This window comes from Chanodichthys erythropterus, chromosome 13 (genome assembly GCF_024489055.1).
Source record: "Chanodichthys erythropterus isolate Z2021 chromosome 13, ASM2448905v1, whole genome shotgun sequence".
NCBI lineage: Eukaryota > Metazoa > Chordata > Actinopteri > Cypriniformes > Xenocyprididae > Chanodichthys > Chanodichthys erythropterus.
In genome coordinates this window covers 7,480,415-7,503,587 of record NC_090233.1, presented here as the reverse complement: position 1 = coordinate 7,503,587, position 23,173 = coordinate 7,480,415, and the positions used below count along the sequence as shown (strand labels likewise).

At 38.5% G+C, this 23,173-nt stretch overlaps 2 protein-coding genes across 8 annotated transcripts in view; both read right to left on the bottom strand.

The window, feature by feature from the left end:
- clip2 (CAP-GLY domain containing linker protein 2) overlaps nucleotides 1-13,755 on the bottom strand; it is a 50,904-nt gene extending 37,149 nt beyond the window's left edge. For all 3 annotated transcript variants that reach the window (XM_067406278.1, XM_067406276.1, XM_067406277.1), the window contains exons 1-2: nucleotides 13,483-13,755; nucleotides 12,663-12,882 (exon numbers count right to left, since the gene is read on the bottom strand). In XM_067406278.1, the coding sequence (XP_067262379.1) occupies nucleotides 12,663-12,777 (115 nt within the window). In that variant the 5' untranslated portion in view covers nucleotides 12,778-12,882; nucleotides 13,483-13,755. The remainder of the gene's footprint in view (nucleotides 1-12,662; nucleotides 12,883-13,482) is intronic.
- Nucleotides 13,756-14,816: 1,061 nt separating this feature from the next.
- Nucleotides 14,817-23,173, bottom strand: part of rasa4 (RAS p21 protein activator 4) — a 51,867-nt gene continuing 43,510 nt past the window's right edge. For all 5 annotated transcript variants that reach the window (XM_067407405.1, XM_067407406.1, XM_067407403.1 and 2 more), the window contains one exon: nucleotides 14,817-17,184. In XM_067407405.1, the coding sequence (XP_067263506.1) occupies nucleotides 17,057-17,184 (128 nt within the window). In that variant the 3' untranslated portion in view covers nucleotides 14,817-17,056. The remainder of the gene's footprint in view (nucleotides 17,185-23,173) is intronic.

The following is a 23,173-nucleotide window of genomic DNA, read 5'->3' as shown; positions in this document are numbered from 1 at the left end:
AGGCTGAGCAACGCTCTAATTTATGAACGAATCTGGGTCAGTGGGATTTGCAGTGAAATAGTTTATGAACCTGGGTGCCTTGCACATGTGCCGTTTTTGACACATGCCACTTACCCGATACCGCTTGAAGGATACAGTGTTGATGTGTGAACCACGGCTCATTTATCATGTGTTCAGTCAGTCTTTTATACCTCAGTGTATGTGTGTGGGGTGGTATTGGTGCTGGGGGGAGGGGATAATGACCACTTTTGTCTTAATTGCTCCAACATGCTCTTTGACTTTTAAACATGGTGGTTTAAAGATCTCTGATATGAATACAATTTTGAGCTGCTTATCAGTTAAAAAACATCCTTATTTAATTTGCTGTAGTTTAGAAATGGCGAGTAAAAATACTGGGCTGGTTTGCTTCCAAAGAGCTGACAGACTGTCTACGTCAAGAATTTTGGACGTTATTCAAATATTATTGAGGTCAGTAGTTTACCACACAGAGGCAGATGTGTAAACGTCAGCTGTAAATGGAAATATATAAACAAATCTTCTTTTTTGGCAGAAAATTGGCTAGAATACAAAAACTAGTGATCAGCGGAGGCTTAACTTTACTTGCTTAATGCACAAGAACAAACTTCATTGGTTCTCGTGGGTCAAACAAGCATATTTGAGCTTCCGTTTACCATAATTGATGTGCTCTATTTGTACTGATCAATGTCTCTATGTGAATCAAAGCTTAAATGAAATCTGTTCAACATATGCAGCAATTAGAAGTTTAGAACAACATGACCTAAATCAAAACAATTTCAGAGTAATTTTTATTGTAACATTTATTACGTTTTTATGTGATCAATATTATTGTTGTAGTGTATACAAAATATATTACACATTTTAATATTAGGTGTGAAACTGCTAAATTAAAATGTAACAAACCATGCAAAAATTGGAATAAAAATTATTTTATAATTTTATCTAACTTTGACAATTGCCTTAATTTTTTAAAAACTGAGAAGAAAGTATTCAAACTACATTTTATAAAAATCACCTGTCAGGTTTATAATATATACATCAATATATATGAGTGAAATTGGATGAATACAGGGACTCATCTCAAGATCACTCATTTAACAGTTCTTTTATTGCCAAAATTATTTAAAAAAATATTCAAATGCGAGTGAGTGCATTACCTGCATCTAGATGATATTCTTCAGGTCAATCTTATATTCAATGGAAAAATAATTTTGAATGTCCACTGTGACATTGTGACATTTAATGACGTATTAATGTAACTTTTACTGAAGTCGAAATCACAATCACTAATGGACCCTTTCTCAATACCATATACAGCATATTATTCATATAAAATATTATATATTAAACAATAATAGCCATTACAACAGTATAAGAATCTGTACAATATGAAATAAACAAGCAAACACTTAGTCAAAGTACAAAAGCAGTGCTCTAGTTAATACAGGATTTAAGTTCAATGTAAATATAAAGTTATGCAGGGCTCAACACTAAGGATTTTTTCTACTGGCCCGGTTGGGCCAGTGGTTCAAATTTTTACTTGCCCCGCTAAAATTTTCACTGGCCCCAAAACAAAAAATTAATAAAAATAGAAGACTAGAAAATGGGCCTATAAAATAAGCATAGTTTTCGTTGTCTTTGTTACATTTAACCTCAATAAATAAGGTTATGACACCAAAAGCTACTAGATATAAGTTAAAGTAATAAAATATTAACAAATAATAAAATAGCACAAATAAATACAACAGAACAAACATATAAATTAAATAAATGGTGCTTTTCAAGCTTTTCATGTAGGTTTAAACAGGAGATTTTCAGGTACAAAAATTTTATTGTACTATATAACTATAGAATAGATTAAACTTTATTACACTTAATCAGTCAAGAGCAGTTACAGATGCATAAAATAATGTTGAAAATATAAAACGTTAAGTACTGTTATTTGAAATTATTAAAAAAAATTAAGACACTTTAAATGTGAAATTAAACCCGCCAGTAGGTGGCAGCGAATCACTGTTAAAGAGCGCGAAACAGTCGATTTGGTGTCTTAAACATAAGTCACTTGATATGAAGTGCTTGTTCACTGAACTGTACGCGGAATAAAATCAATATCAGATTAATAATCATGCTAATATTTGGAGAAAATGGCGCTCTTTGTGTAATATTGGTTAACTATATTAAATTATATAAATATAAAAGATATACTGGGGCATTTTTGCCCCTTATCTTGAATTCTGGTGGCATTATAAAGGCATATTAAAGGTGGCATTATAAAGGCATTTTATAATGCCATAGACTAGCAATGTGCACTCTAAAAATGCACGCACACTAGACTAACCTTCCAGACTATGTCATGTAGTGCATGCGTGCACTCAATGTTGTTTTGTTTTTGTAATGTGAGGGACATACACGATAATATCAGATCGTTAAATCAACAATTACGATAGCATAGACGATATATATCGCACACCCTAAAGCACTGGTGACAATTCCGTCTACTGTCCCAAGGCCATCGGGCAGTCCTTATTGTCGAGCCCTGGTTATGGAACTTAATATAGCCCTTTAGCCAAATCTATTAGCTTTGAAACGAGTAATAGATTAATAAGACCAAAGATTGCCCTTTTGATATACCCAAAGCGAATTATACCTCGTTTAAACACTATCTATAAGAGCCAGGCTATGTTTACATATAAATTGCATATTTAATGGTCTAAACAACTACATTCTTGCCTAAAAAAAAAACTCTTAAATCTACATTCTGTGACCATAAAAATATGGTGGGTTTGGTCTTCCACCATGATACTTTACTGTCAGAATGCTGAAAGCGGAGTGATTCAAAAGGTGTAATTGTCCTGTGGTGATACTGGTAGAACAATCGCATGGCTGGAAAGACCTCGCAGCCAATCAGATTCGAGAACAAGAACGAACTGTTGTATAATATGAATATAAACTTGTTTTCTTTACATTATTCAAGGTCTGAAAGCATGGCATCATTTTTGTTATTTTGACCACTAGTCATTTTCTGCAATTAAATGCTCTAAATGAAATTTAAAAGAAATGTTGTCAGTAGTTCATAGATTAAAACAAAATTTTCATTTTACTCAAACACATACATATAAATAGTAAATCCAGAGAACTTGCTAATTTTGCTGTGGTCTCTTAATTTTTTCCAGAGCTGTATTTAAACTTAGAAAGTATTACACTCAGTTTTTTTTTGCAAATGCTGGTCCATTGTTTCACAAGCTGATGACCCATCACAATCCAAAATGTCCATTACACATTAGAGCAGCAGTGAAGCACACTCAGCGCAGTGCAGTGCAACATAAGCGGAAGGAGTGTGTCTGTGCATGTGCCGGGACTCAAAATAGGAGCACACGAGCACTATGCTATGTTAGAGAAAACTAGGCCCATTCAGGAAGTCCCGGCCCATTGCGGGGCTTGAGCAGAAGCTCTGGTGCATTGCTTGCCCATGTGGCTGCGTTGCTACGGTAACAGTAGATCAGCCAGGGGGGAAAAAAAGAAAAAGGAGTGATGCAGGAAGAAGAGAAGAACACAAGCCTCACTTCACCATTGTGCTTCCACTCCTCCTCCCACCATCTCAATCCCACCATTCAGGAGCACAAGCTAACACAATGACCCCAGCTCAGCCTTTAACCGCCCCCTGCACACACACACAGACACAAAGTTCTTTCTCAGAAGCTCTCTGTGGTGTCCTGATCACTCCTTCACCTCAAACACTCCCTCTTTTTCTCAGTTCAAAATGGAACAGCATCTCCTGATAACAAAAAAAAAAAAAAAAAAAAAAAAAAAAACTTGGATTCATAATATGTGTAATATGCAACTTTTTATAGGCCTTCTTTCTTATCCCAGTTTGATATGCAGGTACAAATTTAAGTAGGAGTAATTTAAATGTATTTTATAGGTTAATTGCCCAAAAAAGCATAACACTGCTCTGCTTACTTAAGCATCCAGCCAAACACAGCATCATTAGCTCAAGCAATGGTTTGACTTTAGGGCGGGACTATCTGTTTGATCGACCAATGATACAGTAGATGGGGGGAGTGTTCATAAAACTAGGTAAAAAACATTTTTTTGGCTATTCTACTTGGGATGGTAACACTAAGGTGCCATCTGACTGACATGCAAAATGACCAATCATTATTCTATCTTTTTACATAATGTTTAAACCATATTGACGCACAGTTTTGTCAATATGAACACTGATGTCAAATGAAAAATTTCATGGAAGAGGTCAAACTGAATGATGAACTGCAATGACTGTTCTTCTTGTTTTATCAGTTTCATCCCTCAGTTGCCTGACCACAATGAAAATGTCCATTTACAAGTGCATACAAGCCTCAATTTCCACTCAAATGATGAGATTGCTCTGGACGATACAGTAGTATGTGAGATCAGACTAAATCAGATCATTTTGTCCAAATTGACCTTTTTCTGGTGAACTGATGAAGATCTGTGAGCCCCTGATTTGCTCATTTCCATTGTAGCCAGCCAATCAGATTGGAACTTGCAGTTTTACTAGCTCTAGCCATTTCAGTCTATGTGATCCATCAGACAATGTGTAAATGATTCAGTGGTGCACCGTCTGAGGTTGACAAACTAGACTAAGAAAATAGAATAAAGAACTATGTGGCACCATTTTTAAAGCAACACTGCTACTGACCAAAGCATTCATTAAGACTTCATACTAAATTCTTTGGCCTAAAAACACTTTGAAAGCTACTGACGAGACAATTTGTGTCTGTGTCTGAATCAATATGCTACTAATTTCCTGTGCCTGGACTGCAATATGTAAGAAATCTTCAGGGAAACTCTAGTTTAGGGAGTGTACACAGCCACAGTCTGTGGGCGGCTGACATGCCATTTTACATGAGCAGAGTCAAACATAGATTTAAAAAAAAAAAAAAAAAAACTCAACCATTTAAAGGATGTTTATATTGTTAACCGGTTCATGCATTAGTATAGTTTACAAAATTTGTGCTCAAACTAAACATCAAAATGTGGTGTGAAATGATTTGTTTGTATTTATTTGTTAATGTTGTATATTGGCAAATGGCAAATTTATATTTCTGGATACCATTTTTGTAATAAATTGTCTCAGTTTGAGAATATTGGTGCACTGTTATTTGCTATGACACTCAAAATAACGATAAACTGTTTCTGATTGTAAAATGCTGCAAAACTCTTAATCCTAAATGCAGGAAATTTTATTATCAGTTAAAAGACTTTAATTTCAAACAATTAGCCTAAAAATGCCACAAAATTATTTAAAGAGACTAGTTTTCTTTCCTATGTTCCTACTGAAACTGGAAGTTTGGATGGAGAACAGCCAATAGGTTTTAGTTTTTAGTTACATCACAGCCATCAACTATTGATTTGCTACTTGATGTTGGTCACAGATGGAAAGGACATTCTCACACTAGAAGGCATTTGACTGAACAAAAATGTTTGTAGTGCAACATGAGTCATCAATATTTTAGTCTGTTTCCAGGAAGAGAAAAACTGTACATGTTAAAGGATTAGTTCACCCATAAATGAAAATTATCCCATGATTTACTCACCCTCAAGCCATCCTAGGTATCTATGACTTTCTTCTTTCAGACAAACACAATCAGAGATATATTTAAAAACATTCCGGCTCTTCCCACCTTGATAAAGGTAGTGAATTGGTGTGCGATTTTGAAGCCCAAAAAATTGAATCCATCCATCCATCATAAAAATAATCTATACAACTCCAGGGGGTTAATAAAGGCCTTCTGAAGCGAAGCGATGGGTTTTTGTAAGAAAAATATCCATATTAACTATAATAACTAGCTTCTGGCAGACAGCTGTACGCATCGATTTACAGCAAAAGAGTAACCCTGACCCGACGCAGGACGTAATGACGAATGCGTAAGCTTAGAGGATAGTACTCTTGTGGCACAAGTCATCTTGTGTAGTATGTCTACAGCCGTCTGCCGAAAGCTAGTTATTTTAGTTTATAAAGTTTTAAATATGGATATTTTTCTTACAAAAACCTATCACTTCACATCCGAGGCCCTTATTAACCCCCTGGAGCCGTATGGATTATTTTTATGATGTATGGATGCATTTTTTTGGGCTTCAAAATTGCACCCCCCATTCACTACCATTATAAAGTTTGGAAGATCAAGGGTATTTTTAAATATATCACTGATTGTGTTCGTCTGAAAGAAGATACATCATATACATCTTGATATGTCATATACATCTTGAATGGCTTGAGGGTAAATCGTGGGATAATTTTAATTTTTAGGTGAACTATCCCTTTAACTGTGAACATCTTCTAAAAGCGAATTTTATCAATGTTTAATTCGATAGGACCTCTAAATTTCAGCTTAATTCAAAAAGACTACTGAATAGAAATAACATGTCATCTGCTTACTTCAGAAAAATGTCCTTAATTAAATAAGGGTATAGCCTAATTTTTTTTATAAATATTTACTAAACTATTATTCAAGATGTGTGCAGCACAATTAAATAGTTTCGCATTCAGATTTTTTTTAAGCTCTGAAGTTTTATGTTGAAATATTAACCACTCGTGTTTAATAATCTGTTCTGCAACTGTGATTGATGGGACTTTTTGCTCTTTAGCTGCTGCTCCTCATTTATGATGATGAAAGTGCAACATGCACATGCAAGGACCTTTCCATTCATGTCAACCACAATACTGAAATAATATCCATCTTTTGCAATCATAGAAGTCAAGGTAAGTGATAATGGATTCAAGTTAAACACACACAGAGCTCATACAAAGCAATATAGATGGTCAAATATTTCTGCATGAAAGTGTTTTTATGAAACCTCGATAAAAAAGAATTTGTGGAAATACTTTGAAGTGCATTCCTGAAGTCACATTTTGTCACAAGCACAGAGTCTTCTTGTTTGGTCTCTGAGAACAGCCAGAGAACTACGATCAATGCTAGTGCATTTCGCTCAAAATCACAGACAGGTGGTATTACACCACAGGACACAACGACAACACATTATTACCGTGGTATGAATTTAAAAAAAAAAAAAAAAAACATTTTATAAATATCTTGAGCTGCTTTTGTTAAACGTACAACACATGCTGTTAGTACAGCATACATTATACTTAGAGACTTTCTCAATAAATGAGTTTTGCGTAAAAAGGCTTTTTAAAATTGCCTTTAGGAATCACATGTGTAATGACTTCTATATTTGAGCAGCAGCACAACTCCTGATTTTCACTCCACTTCCTGTATGTGTGTGTGTTTTACGAACAAAGCATTCCACAGTCTGCTTGAACCATGACACCCTTCTCGGTGACACACAAACTAATGTAAATAACGTGGTCTGGTCTCGTTGTGGCTGGATGCGAGGTCGGCCACGTCACCGAGGCAGGGATTAGCTCACTGTGATTTATGTAACCGATGTCTGTGTCACCAGTGTCAGCACTTGTCATCTGACTCGAAAGATAATTAACCACATTAATCACAATAAACCACAACTCAGATCAAACTGTCAAGGATTAAAGTGATCTGCACCATTGATCTTCTCAAACGGTCTACTGTTTTGTATAAAACTCACATATAGTTGAAGAGTGATCAAATTGTGCTACACTACTGCTCAAAAGTTTGAGGTAAATATTTTTTAATGGTTTTGAATAAGGATGCAATGATTGGATTTTTTTATTTATTTTTTTTGGCTGATACCAATTTTAACAAACAACTATTGGCCGATTTTTTTGTTTTAGTCTTGTTTTAAATTAGAAAGATTCAAAAATGCATGCATTATGGTATACTAGTTAGTTTATTGCTGCATCATAAAATATTTTCTATCAAACATAGATTGGATCCATTTAACATTCAACAGGCCAACAAAGGACAAACTTTCATGAAGATGTAGCACTGGCCTGACAGGGACAGTGACAGATCCGTCAATTGTCCCGAGCATCTTTCACGCTGGCCATGGGCAGTCCTTATTGTCGAGCCCTGCTGTATTTTTTACAAAGCAAATATTTTACCTAGAGAAAAATGTTGGATTACGCAACAGACATTATGCCTTCACGCAGTTCATTTATTATATCGGCGTTTTTCATGCAATAGTCAATATGCTGATGGTTTTAAATTGATCAAAAATTGACCGATAAATATCGGCGGCCGATATATTGGTGCATCTCTAGTTTTGAAAAAAGTGAAAGTCTTTTCAAAAAAGTCTTATGCTCACTCATTTGATCAAAAATACTGTTAAAATAGTAACATTGTGAAATATATTACAATTTAAAAGAACCGTTTTCTATTTTGATATATTTTAAAATGTATTTTATTCCTGAGACTGCAAAGTTTTGCAAATTGCTGCTTATGTTTGTGAAAACCAAAACTTTTAGGCCATTTTTAGGCTTCTTTGATAGATAGATAGAATATCATCAAAAAGTTTATTTATTTCACTAATTCCATTCAAAAAGTGAAAAAAAAAAAGAATAAAAAGGGAAGGAAAACATGTGGTAGAAAAAAAAGTGTACAAGCTATAGGGATAACCGCACCCTGGAGAGGACTGTGAAACAATACCCATTCAAAATGTGGGGGAGATTCACAAAGAGTGGACTATAGCTGGATTCAGTGCTTCAAGAACCACTACGCACAGACGTATGCAAGACATGGGTTTCAGCTGTCACATTCCTTGTGTCAAGCCACTCTTGAACAACAGACAGCGTCAGAAGCGTCTCGCCTGGGCTAAAGACAAAAAGGACTGGACTGCTGCTGAGTGGTCCAAAGTTATGTTCTCTGATGAAAGCAAATTTTGCATTTCCTTTGGAAATCAGGGTCCCGGAGTCTGGAGGAAGAGAGGAGAGGCACACAATCCACGTTGCTTGAGGTCCAGTGTAAAGTTTCCACAGTCAGTGTGGTTTGGGGTGCCATGTCATCTGCTGGTGTTGGTCCACTGTGTTTTCTTAGGTCCAAGGTCAACGCAGCCGTATACCAGGAAGTTTTAGAGTACTTCATGCTTCCTGCTGCTGACCAACTTTATGGAGATGCAGATTTCATTTTCCAACAGGACTTGGCACTTGCACACAGTACCAAAGCTACCAGTACTCGGTTTAAGGACCATGGTATCCCTGTTCTTAATTGGCCAGCAAACTCGCCTGATCTTAACCCCATAGAAAATCTATGGGGTATTGTGAAGAGGAAGATGCGATATGCCAGACCCAACACTGCAGAAGAGCTGAAGGCCACTATCAGAGCAACCTGGGCTCTCATAACACCTGGGCAGTGCCACAGACTGATCGACTCCATGCCACGCCGCATTGCTGCAGTAATTCAGGCAAAAGGAGCCCCAACTAAGTATTGAGTGCTGTACATGCTTATACTTTTCATGTTCATACTTTTCAGTTGACCAAGATTTCTAAAAATCCTTTCTTTGTATTGGTCTTAAGTAATATTCTAATTTTCTGAGATACTGAATTTGGGATTTTCCTTAGGTGTCAGTTATAATCAACAAAATTAAAAGAAATAAACATTTGAAATATAATCAGTCTGTGTGTAATGAATGAATATAATATACAAGTTTCATTTTTTGAATGGAATTAGTGAAATAAATCAACTTTTTGATGATATTCTAATTATATGACCAACACCTGTATATGACTATCTTCTTTCAGACAAACACAATCGGAGTTATTTTAAAAAATATCCTCAGGTTATATAATGGTTGTGAATGGCTGCCCAGATTTTGAAGACTAAAAAATGCATCCATCCATAAAAAATGAATCCATACGACTCCAGGGGGTTAATAAAGGCCTTCTGAAGCAAATCGATGCGTTTGTGTAAGACAAATATCCTTATTTAAAACTTTATAAAGTAAAATAACGAGCTTCTGGCGTGACAGCCATACACATTTGACATATGTCCAAAAAGCGTTAACTTGCTCGATGTAGTACACAATGTCATGACATTCTACACTACGCCATGATGTACTACTGATGTTCTATGCTATAACGCGTAGTACATCATGGCGTAGTGTAGAATGTCATGACATTGTGTACTACATTGCGGAAGTTAATGCTGAAAGAAGATAGTCATAAACACCTAGGATGGCTTGAGGGTGAGTAAATCATGGAATAATTTTTGGGTGAACTATCCCTTTAATGTCTCATTGCTGAATAAAGGTATTAAAAAAACTTACTGTCCCCAAACTTTTGAATGGTAGTGTAGACAGTAACAAAAATGCACTACAGCTTCTCTGGATCTATTTCAGGAAAATAAAATCTACATTTCAATCACACTGCAAATCCACTTATGGTACTTGTGGTGGCACTACAGTCAGTGATGGTATCAGTTGATAAAACAATGGTTTTGATGTCTACCATTGCAGTGAATGATACTATGGTATTACACATAAACATGGTATTACCATGGTATCATGTCTAAAAAATTAATAATATTTTAATAGTAACAACAACTGTTTAAGCTAAGGACTACAACAAACGGCTGGTAGGGACAACAACAAGCTTCTTCCCAGGTTAATGACAGCACTAACCCTGCCCCCGAGAACTCGCAACAAAGAGGGCGAGGGCATGTTGGGCTGCTTTAGAGAATAGGAAGAGTTGTTGTAGTAGAGTGTTGTTGACATGCCGTCATTTTACGCCAGGCAAAATGCTGGATCTGCACAAAAGATTAACATGACGGCACACGCTAGTCATTGAGTTGAATCAATTCCACAGCAACTGCATAAATTTAACCACCAACCATTCAGAAACGTCCAGTTTCATTCTAAAAGATGTAACTTCTTCCTGAATCTCTCCATCAGTGTCTGACTCCGGTTTGAATAATGTAAGTCTGAACACCGTTACTGACAATCCTCATTTTGGCAGCGTGAGATTCTCCAGCTTTGTTGTTGTTGAGAAACCGAAACGCGAGCTGTTAAAGCTGTTAAAGTGGGCTGGGAGCAGCAGCTCATTTGCATTTAACACTAGAAGTCCCAGAGAGCAGCCATTTGGCTTTTCTACCTATAAAACCCGCAGGACAGCCGATGGGCTGGATGTCTTTAGGCTAATATCCTTAATCAGCTGTGAACAGTTGCTTTTGTTATGTAAACAATGTGGGGCCATGCTGAGCCACTTCAAGGAAACTTGTGTTTCACTTTGCCATCTTAGGGAGAAATCAACACACATGTTTTTTTTTCCTTTGTTGCTGAGATCTATTGATAAAAATAGTACAAAATAAAAAAAAGAAACCAACCATTTGTACACATATTTACAAATAATATTAAAAAGTGAGTGAGTACATTCCAGCAATCACTCACAATCCTGGCACTGCCTGGCAATATATTATAAATACATTTTGTATATATTCATTATATATTAATCTTATATTTGACATACATCATAAGTCCATTTTTAAAAGTGTTTGAAAGATGGGTTCAAGTGTACTACAAGTGGTAACTAAATACATTTTTTCTATACAGAGATAGTATGTTAAAGCACATTTTAGTTCAAATTCATGGTGTCTCAAAATAGCACAGTTGAGTACACTTAGATGTTCTTAAGATTATCTTAAGAAGTACTAAAGAAGAGCTTTTAGTATATTAAGTACAAAATAAGTGCACGGAAATAGAGCACTGTACATTATGGAAGTGTAAAAGTGTACTAAAATAAAGAGTATTTTACTGCACTTTTTTTTCACCTGGGTAGACACTCCAACACTTTCCGTTTGCATTAAGATTATTTTTATTACCACACTGGCAGATATTGATCATTTTACTTAAGTAAAATGCACTTAATTTAGATCCCCCCAGGAAACAAGACTAAATATCATATATAATTTTCTCATATAGAAAATCCATCTTGATTTAAGATTTTTTTTTTTTTAAATTTACTTTAAATAGGATAAAAAAAATACTTAGTATGAAAAGCATTTTTGCAGTGTGAATGAGTGAACTTTTTAAACATCACTTGCACTCCCTCATTTCAGGGTTAACATACTCAGAGTTTTCACTTAACCTCCTTTCTGAAACCGGCCCAAGTTCTCTGCTTTTAGCAGCCCTCCCTCCCCCACACATACAAACAAGCCACAAGCAACCATTCACACACACACCCCCAACCCCCCTGCAGATTGCTCAGGTAATGACCATATTTACACATGAATTGATGCTAATGATAGCCAAAAGACTAGCCAGTTAGCATCCACTTGGCTAAAGGAGGGTTACAAATCTCTGGGACTTCTAGTGTTAAAGGAACACACGCAAAAACATTTTTGCTCACACCAAAATATGGGCAAATTTGACAAGCTATAATAAATGATCTGTGGGGTATTTTGAGCTGAAACTTCACAGACACATTCTGGGGACACAAGAGACATATTACATCTTGTAAAAGGGACATTATAGGTCCCCTTTAAACATTAGAAATGTGGCCTTGGCAACTAATTAATCAAATAAATAAAAGCTAAATAGAAATATTAAAAAAAAAAAAAATCAAATATACAAATAAAAGCTAAAATATTAATAAATACTATAATAGTAAATAAATAATACTGGTGCAGAAATGACTGCAGATTCTGTCTGGTCCTAGTGATGGGTAATATGATGAGATATCATTGCTTGTAGAGGGTCTGGAGGCAAACGAGGCACAAAAGAAGCTGACTTACTGTCTTTTTGAGCCGCAGGACTGGTTGATGGGCCAGCAGTTGTTCGTCCCACTGGACTGGAGTGTTTAGGACCCCTGCCAGGGATCTTCAAGCCACTGGACTTCAGCATGTTCATTATGTCCACTGGAGAAACTTCAAGTTTCGCAGCTTATTAAGGGTTTCTTAATCGAGGCACTAAATGTGAGGATGACGGATATCCCTCTCCATTCTACCTGTGGGACTAAAGACAACCATCATGAGCATTTAGGTCAATACACAAATTCTATTGACTGGATGCAATTTGCTAAATGAATGGCCTTGCATGGCCCATGTCAGTTCATTAACAGGCTGAGCCACAGCATCAATAATATGCTTCAGGGCAAAGAAGGGCACAAAAATCGCATTTTATTGTTTGAATGAAGCTGTAACGATGTAATCGACACCGACACACTGTAAATGCCCCGTTTTCGCTAATGCAACATATCCTAAGTGATAAATCAGTAATATAGCAAGGTCATTCTAGCATATCTGTGAAATGAAACCCATTATCCACTGAGGTCGGCAGTTTCGATATGCTGTCACCACAGCTATCTTCCAAACCCCAAATTATCTCCGTTAAAAACTCAGTACGTGAATTCCACTTCAAAAGAGACATTAATGCAGCATAAACCGTATAATGTATCCTAAAAGAGGCGGAAGTTTAGTGTGCGGGCTCATTTCTGCGCCGTAGACTGTGCTGCTCTATTGTTTTGGCTCTTCACTGCGGCGTGCTCGCGACCGTCTTCACACGCCCCTGTCAAGCGACACAAACGCGATCCGCTCTCACAAACTGCACTATTACCTTATGAAGTCCAAATCCTGTGAATTAAAAAGAAGTCGGCGCCGGCGAACTTCAGATGATGTGTGCAGGGATGGCTCAGTCGGCTTCCCGGCATGAGATTTGTCAGCGTCTGCCACTCCCTTCGCTCGCTCTCTCTCTCCCACACGGATGCGAAAAATATGGATGCTGAGCTAAAGCTGGCGGTGAGAGTGGGACAGGATGCGAGGTTCACAGACACCGGCTCATTTTAGGAAAGCTCTTTTACATAAATGTCCTGAAAGTGTGTCAGTGGTGAGCAAATGGGTCTTGAATAGATGAGGGTCATTAAGCAGGAGGGGTAAAAGCCTTCGGGCAGGGGGGCCGTTTAGAGATGTCCGATTCGTGAATCGTTCTATTGAGTCGAATCTTTTCAGTGAATTGGTTGAACAAAACCGGTCTTTTCGGATTCGACTATTGAGCGAAAAGTTATTTTAGGCGAATAAATAATAAATACGTTTACGACTTGACAGCATGACAGTTTCATCAACGCAGATACGAACGTGTATTTCTCAAAAGCATCGTGAGCTCAGCTCGTAGAGACTAATGGGTGGCAATGGATCTATTTAGGATTATTATGCTTCTGGGAAACGCAGCCCTGGGCTGTTCAAATAAATAAATAGGTAAGGTACATTTAATACAATTTAATACATTTTATTACAACGAGCAAATATCAGATATGTAAATGATTTAGTGTTGTTTAATGTACAGTTTATTTAAGTTGTCGCCATGTTTTATAGGCTTAATCTTGGTTGCAACAAATTCCGGAAACTCAGTGAAAAAAAAGAAAGGAAAAAAAAAAAGTCCAGCTGCTGTGGAATTTATGTATTTCCGGTCATGAATAAAGACCAAAATTGCCCACAACACAGATAGGCCTACAAAATATTGAGATAAAAAAAATTCAAATATATATATATATATATATATATATATATATATATATATATATATATATATATATATATATATATATATATATATTTAGATCAAATAAAAAATTACATGTGCCCTTTTATTTAACAATTTGTTAGTTTTTGCAACCCTGAAATGAAAAAAAGTCTAATTAGCCTACAGTTAAAGTAGGCTATTTGTGTGATACATAAAAACCATTTACATTAAAGAAATAGTTCACCCAAAATAAAATGTACCTGTATGAATTTCTTTCTTCTGCTGAACACAAAAGAAGATATTTTGAAAAATGTTGGAAACCAAACAGTTGGACCCCACTGACTTCCATAGTATTTTCCCCCCACACTATGGAAGTCAACTGTTTGGCTAACCATATTCTTCAAAATATCTCTTTTTTTTTGTGTTCAGAAAGAAATTCATACAGGTTTGGAACAACTTGAGGGTGAGAAAATAATGACATAATTTTCATTTTGGGTGAACTATCCCTTTAACATTAAAATTATAAAAACAGCTTTTTACTTTTAAAAGACTTTAAGGTTTTCAAACGAGTCCCAATGATATTCCTCAGTGTTCAAAGAGGATGCATTTACATTTATGCATTTAGCAGATGCTTTTATCCATAGCAACTTGAAAAAAAGAGAAAAGAATGGAAAACACAGAAAAAGGAGAGATGTTTCCATTTTCAGGTCTTTTTTTATTGATTGCTGCATGAACACACTTCCACAAACATGTTTTTGATCATGAGGAAAATAAAACATGCTTAAACAGCTTTAAGATGAGTGAGGAAAAGGTCACCTTATTGAATTAGATAAGGATCCAGCATGCTATATTCCCATTTCAAAATAACCATATTTGTCAGAACATAGAGCTCAGCTGTACTACACACAAAAAAAAAAAAAAAACCTCCAATCAGCACCTCCTCTTTGGCATGCGAAATAATAGTGCCTGTCTTTAATAGTACAGAAGAGGGTGAAACACAATAATGTGTTTCCATCAAAAGAAAACACAGGGAGAGGAAAACAGACTGAGAGAGGTGGAGAGAGGAAAAGAAAATAACAGAGAGAGTGGGTTATGTTTCAAACGACTACTGAAGGGAAAACAGGAAGCACATTCTTTCTTGTAAACATAAGGCACCACTTTAACTGACTCTTTATAAGCTGTAAATGCAAAATTCTCAAAACATCAGTCTCAAACTAATAACAAGAATGAGTAATGATGAATAAATTAATGCTCAACTGAATTAATACATACAAAATAATAATAATAATAATAATAAAGTGGTCCAAATGTTTCAGTAAATAATATACTCAATTCATAATTTATATTGCCCCAAATACTGTCACCTGACATGGTCATCTGCTCAGTCAATATATTAATACATTTTTCATATGCCATAAAAAAAGACTATTTCCAAAACACAGAGTATCCAAAGCCATAAACTACACTTTCTTCCATGGAACACAAAAGAGATATTTTGCAGAATGTGCAAGCCTTGCATTTATTAACACAGTTATCATATGACTTTATGCAACCGGGCAGGATGAACAATATCAGCTTTTGTTTTCTGTGCAAGAAAGAAAATCATACCGGTGAATGATTACAGAGTTGTCGAGTTTAACATTGTGAATGTTAAACTACACAGTTAAATCAAACAATGAAATCGCAAAAAAGAGTTAAAATAGAAATACAGTTACATTAATGCATTGTGATTGCTAGAGATTTGTGTAGTGCACTAAAATGTTGCCATTATTAAATATGGCTGCAGAGGAATTTTATACACCATCCAATAGAGAAGTCCATCTTCTAAAACTGGTTTAAACTTCTATTTACCAGCACTGCTATATTCAGGCTGAATCCAGCTTTTGAATAAGTAACACTTTATTGCCACCTAGTGGAGAAATACTATCATAGGAAAAAAATAATGTTCCACGTTTAAAACGTGTTACAGAAATACAGTTTTTGTGAAATGCACAATGCATACTTGTCTAGGGTAGATATCATAAAAAGACATAACAACAATACATCCAAAACATGACACGTGATACGGACAAGGCATTGAGACAGCAGGAATGGCAGCGTTGTGAGATTTAGGTCCAAGAATAAACTAATTCTCCACTATAGAATTGAAAAATAAATGAAAAAAAATCTATATAAACATTTTAATAAAACTGATTTAATGTAAAAATTGTACAAAGGAAGAGCTGACATGCATATCCACAGAACTTATTAAAGTCAAAAGCACATTAAATAAAAGAAGAATGGTGATTAATACCATTCAAATGGGAAATCAAAAACAAATAAAGCATGTCTGAATGCATGTAAAACCTGCAGAAATGCCAACAAGACACCGTTTTTGAGTTACCAACCTACTGAAATCATTGCAGTATTAAAACTACGCTTCACTTCAGCTTACCTTAATACCAAATACACACCACGACTATCCTTAATAAAGGGACTGTGATCACATCCCTCTAAATATCCACCTATGCACCAATAATCGGTTCAAAAGTTCAAGAATACATGCACTAATCAAACTTACAGTTCTTTGTCTATGCGTCAAATAATAGCAGGTTCTGAATCCTGCGTTTATGAGCTCACTGACTGAATAACACTGTGAATTATGAAATGCAAACAAAAAATGTCTTTTTGTTTACGTTTGTAATTCCAAGAAAACGTTTTTATTCTTCAGTCTTTCCTCTTCTTCCACTGCGGCATGTGCATCATGTAGGTCTTGGAGAATACTGAAGAGTTTTGGTAATCCATCTGCTTTCTTCTGGTCTGTAAGATCAAAACAGTCATGTATTGATATTGGAAGCTGCTATATGAGAACAAATTAACCCTCAGGTTGTGTTCAGGTCATTTTGACCTGGATTTTTTCACCCCCGAAATGCTAGTTATCGCATTGGACTAAAACTTACTGACTTTATGCACCCAGGGTATAACTACTTCCTCAAAAAAATTGAGAATTTTTGTGATTGTTTTTCTCCCACCTTTTTACCATTGTGGTGTTCCTGGTCAAAAATGACCAGCCTACAAAAAATTGCTTATAAATCTCTCATTACTTTATATTATCACCAATTATTGGATTCAATCTTTTTGTGAACTTTTTTTTTTTTTTTAATTAGCACAAGATTTCTTTTTGGATCTGATTGATCATAGGCCTTCTTTATCTGAGCTTATGCACCAAAAAAAAAAAAAAAAACATTATTTGTGGGTAATTTTGGCAATATTGAATAAAATGTAAAAATATTCTGTACAATTTATCACACCAGTGTGCTTTAATAACCAGGAGGTTCTGTTTTAAAATGTTTCTATCCTCAGATCAATCATCGATCAGTCAGTTTCAAAAATAAATACAGAACCTTTCCTAATTGAAAGAAAACAAGTTGACAAAAATATTGAATCCAATATTTGTTGATAATATAGCTGTTACGAATGGGAGGCTCAGGCAGGAGATCCAAGTGCAGCGTTTTATTAAGAATGAGAATGGTCGTACAGGCAGGGTCAATCAGGAACAAACAGGAGCAGCAAAGGACAGGCAGGGTCGTAGTCAGGGTACAGGCGGTAGGTCACAAGGCAGGCAGATATAACTCACAGGTCGGTATACAAAGCAAGGATCAGGACAGGCAGCAACGGGTCAAAAACAAGAAACAGGCAGGAACGATAACAAGCAGGCAGACAGGATAGAAACGCTCAGAAATTGCAACAATAGTTAAACAATACTTCGCGGTGAGGTGGTGTGTTTGGAAGTCCTTTATAGTCCTGTTAAAGAGCTGCAGCTGGGTGTGGTAATCAGTGTGGTGTGCTAGGGTGGATGTGGCAACAGGTGATAGGTGTGAAGTGAACATGTGACTGACAGGGAGAATTGTGGGAAGTGTAGTCCGGGGAGTGACAGGAACAGACGGTGATCGTTACATAATGCCCCCCTCCCGGAAGGCGCGTCCTCGCGACGTAAAAGAACAGCTAGGGAGGGGGGGGTGGGTGCATTGGAGATCTAACAGCAGCCGGGAACGGGATCTCCAATGCAGCCCCAGGGACTCAGGCAGCCACGGTGGGTCAGGTGGCTTGGGCGGCCACGGCAGGTCAGGTGGCCTGGGCGGCCACGGCAGGTCGGGTGGTTCAGGCAACCACGGCAGGTCAGGTGGTTCGGACAGCCACGGCAGGTCAGGTGGCTCGGGCAGCCACGGCAGGACAGGTGGTTCGGACAGCCACGGCAGGACAGAGTCCATACATGGCCCTAGTGGCCTACAGTCCATGAATGGCCATAGTAGTTCAGAGGCCCTTAAAGGCCATGGTTGAGCAGGGTCCCCACCCACAAGCTCCCCACCCCTAGGTATACTGCCCCCCCCCCAAAAAGTTCTTGGTGAAATCAAGGGAGGCATTGGCGGGTTCATGGGCAAGGAGCTCGGGTGGCGCCAGCAGGGCAGATGGCCTGAGCGGCAGCGGTAGAGCAAATGGTCCAGGCGGTGGTGGCAGGGCCGACCAAGGCTGCTCTGTGGCCTTATCAAGGAGAGCGGGCAGTTCGGTGACGGCCTCCATGGCCGTATCAGGGAGAGCAGACAGCTCCGGGACGGCAGCGGGCTCGGACTGCTCCGGGACGGCAGCGGGCTCGGGCTGCTCCGGGACGGCAGCGGGCTCGGGCTGCTCCGGGACGGCAGCGGGCTCGGGCTGCTCCGGGACGGCAGCGGGCTCGGGCTGCTCCGGGACGGCAGCGGGCTCGGGCTGCACCGGGACGGCAGCGGGCTCGGGCTGCTCCGGGACGGCAAAAGAGCTTGAGTTCCTCAACGCACGTAGGACAGCCAAGACATAAAAAGTGAGCACAGCCCTCTGGGCCAAGACAGGACAGACCAGGAGAGCAGGCTGTGCTGGAGCAGACTCACTGGCTGGAGCGGACTCAATGGCTGGAACAACCCCTGCATCCTTGAGCACCGCAGGGGCTGCCATCTTGCCCGTGGGCACTGGCAAAGCAGCCATTTCGTCCATCGCGTCCAGGGTGCTTAAGTCCACTGCAATCGGCGAACAAGAGTCCATAGCAACCGGCGAGCTTGAGAGCGTTGAAACCGGCGAGCTTGAGAGCGTTGAAACCGGCGAGCTTGAGAGCGTTGAAACCGGCGAGCTTGAGAGCGTTGAAACCGGCGAGCTTGAGAGCGTTGCAACCGGCAGGTTTGAGAGCGAAGCGGCAGACTGGCTTGAGAGCGAAGCGGCCGGCTGGCTTGAGAGCGAAGCAACCGGCTGGCTTGAGAGCGAAGCGGCCGGCTGGCTTGAGTGCGAAGCGGCCGGCGGGCTTGAGTGCGAAGCGGCCGGCGGGCTTGAGTGCGAAGCGACCGGCGGGCTTGAGTGCGAAGCGACCGGCGGGCTTGAGTGCGAAGCGGTCGGCGGGCTTGTGTGCGAAGCGGCCGGCTGGCTTGAGTGCGAAGCGGCCACCGGGTTTGAGAGCGAAGCGGCCACCGGGCTTGAGAGTGAAGTGGCCGGCGGAGACTTGAGTGCGGAGAACGAAGTGGCCACCGGGCTTGAGAGCGAAGCGGCCGACGAAGACTTGGGGATGCCAGCTGCTCGGACTGAAATCAACGGTGGATCGGTCACACTGGGACGCAACCCTCTCCGCTCCCGGACTGATCTAGAGACCTGACGTGACTCTGGGCGATCAGCGGCGACGTGACTTTGCTCTGGGCGATCAGCGAAGGCGTGACGTTGCTCTGGGCGATCAGCGAAGGCGTGACGTTGCTCTGGGCGATCAGCGAAGGCGTGACGTTGCTCTGGCCGATCAGCGAAGGCGTGACGTTGCTCTGGGCGATCAGCGAAGGCATGACGCCTTGTTGCGGCCGCCATTTGGTGAGTGTCATCTGGCGCGGCGGCCATCACACACCCAGACGAGGAATCGCGTTCCTCCGCGACACCCACAGTAAACGGAGATCCACTCAGTAGCAACGCCAGCTCTATATACTGTTCTAAAGTCCCATTTGGCTCATGTATTGGCATAATAGAGCTGAGCGGTTCAGACAGTCCCCCGCGAAAGAATGTCATAAGACATAACTCATCAAAGCATGTTAACGGAGCCAGTTCAATAAAGTCCAAAACATAATCTTCAATGGATCTGTCTCCTTGACGGAGACCGATCAACTGGGCGGATGGATTCATAATAGTTGAGACAGGAACACTCACGGTAGCTGCTGGATCTTGGTAGTGGCGAAGTATTCTGTTACGAATGGGAGGCTCAGGCAGGAGATCCAAGTGCAGCGTTTTATTAAGAATGAGAATGGTCGTACAGGCAGGGTCAATCAGGAACAAACAGGAGCAGCAAAGGACAGGCAGGGTCGTAGTCAGGGTACAGGCGGTAGGTCACAAGGCAGGCAGATATAACTCACAGGTCGGTATACAAAGCAAGGATCAGGACAGGCAGCAACGGGTCAAAAACAAGAAACAGGCAGGAACGATAACAAGCAGGCAGACAGGATAGAAACGCTCAGAAATTGCAACAATAGTTAAACAATATGGTAATCAGTGTGGTGTGCTAGGGTGGATGTGGCAACAGGTGATAGGTGTGAAGTGAACATGTGACTGACAGGGAGAATTGTGGGAAGTGTAGTCCGGGGAGTGACAGGAACAGACGGTGATCGTTACAATAGCATAACAGAAGATTTATAAGCTATTTTTTGTAGGCCGGTCATTTTTGACCAGGAACACCACAAGTGTGACTTTCTTCCATTTTGTACAAAATAAAAGCATTTAAAAACAAACTTCCTGGTTATAAGCACACTAGTGTGATAAACAGTGCAAATTATTTTCCATAATTTGTTGAATAATGACAATATTATCCAAATATCAAATAATGCTTTTTTTCACTCAAAAACTGTGCATAAGTACAGATCAATGAGGCCTACGAACAATCAGTTGCAAATATAAATACAAAACCTGTCATAATTGAAAGAAAACAAGTTGACAAAACAATTTAATCCAATACTTGGTGATAATATAGCATAACGAGTGATTTAAAAGCAATTTTTAAAAGACCGGCCATTTTTGACCTGGAACATTAAAGGTGTTGCAGGGTTTTCAACACAGGGTGAAAAGGAAATGGAGGAAAATTTACATAGGAAAATAAAGCAGAGTTATTTTACTATTAATATAGTCTCTACTCATATTTTGAAATAGCTTTTATTTGTATATTTTTAGCTGTCATTTTAGGTTTTTGTACTTTTGTTATGTGTTTTTTATTCTTTTTAATATGTCTATTTAGCTTTATTTTTATTTTTATTTCAGTTTTAGTAATTTTAGCACTTGTTAGTAATAATAATCACCACATAACTTCACACAACATCAAGACAAATAAATGTATATTACAAAAATATCAAATATGCCCAATAGGCACATTTTTATAACATCACATTAAGTAAAAATGTATCACTAAGTCGCATAGGAAAAAGTGTGTTCTTAAATGTGCTTACACTTGAAGGTCGACTGACTGAAATGTTGCTCATTAAAATATTTTTGTAGTGTGGGATTTATATTTTTCTAGTTATTGTAATTTCATCCAATGCACATACGATTGATTCAGGTGTGCAAGGCACTATATTTTTGGAATACTTAAAGGTGCCATCGAACGTTTTTTTACAAGATGTAATATAAGTCTAAGGTGTCCCCTGAATGTGTCTGTGAAGTTTCAGCTCAAAATACCCCATAGATTTTTTTTTTAATTCATTTTTTTAACTCCCTATTTTGAGGCATCATTAACTATGCACCGATATATAGGTTGCGGCCCCTTTAAATGCTCACACTCCCGCCCACGGAGCTCGCGCTTGCCTTGAACAGCATAAACAAAGTTTACACAGCTAATATAACCCTCAAAATGGATCTTTACAAAGTGTTCGTCATGCAGCATGTCTAATCGTGTAAGTATAGTATTTATTTGGATGTTTACATGTGATTCTGAATGAGTTTGATGGTGCTCCGTGGCTAAAGCTAACATTACACACTGTTGGAGAGATTTAAAAAGAATTAAGTTGTGTTTATGAATTATACAGACTGCAAGAGTTTAAAAATACTCCATGAATATAGTGAACGATGGTAACTTTAACCACATTTAACAGTAGATTAGCAAAATGCTAACAAAACATTTAGAAAGACAATTTACAAATATTACTAAATATATCATGTTATTATGGATCATGTTATTATTTCTCCATCTGCCATTTTTCACTGTTGTCCTTGCTTGCTTACCTGCATAAAGTCTGATGATTCAGCTATGCACAGCTACAGACGTTAATACTGCCTGTAGTGTCTTGATTCTTGAACATGAGCTGGCATATGCAAATATTGGAGGCGTACATATTAATGATCCCGACTGTTGCATAACAGTCTGTGTTATGTTGAGATTCGCCTGTTCTTCTGAGGTCTTTTAAACAAATGTGATTTATATAAGAAGGAGGAAACAATGGAGTTTGAAACTCAATGTATGTCATTTCCATGTACTGAACTCTTGTTATTCAACTATGCCGAGGTAAATTCAATTTTTCAATCTAGGGCACCTTTAAAGTGCCCCTTTTATGCTTTTTCAGATATTACTTTTCATGTAGTGTGTTATAGCAGTTTGTGAATGGAAAAGGTCTGCAACTTTCAAAGATCAAAGTGCACAACAAATGTTATTGTCTCCTAAAAGAAAGAACTGATTCTGAACTGCCTGAAACTAGTCGTCAGTAATTACAGTCTTAATTCCTGCACAAACCTCTGTAGATTTGTAACACATTTGCATAATGCCAGCCTATGGTCT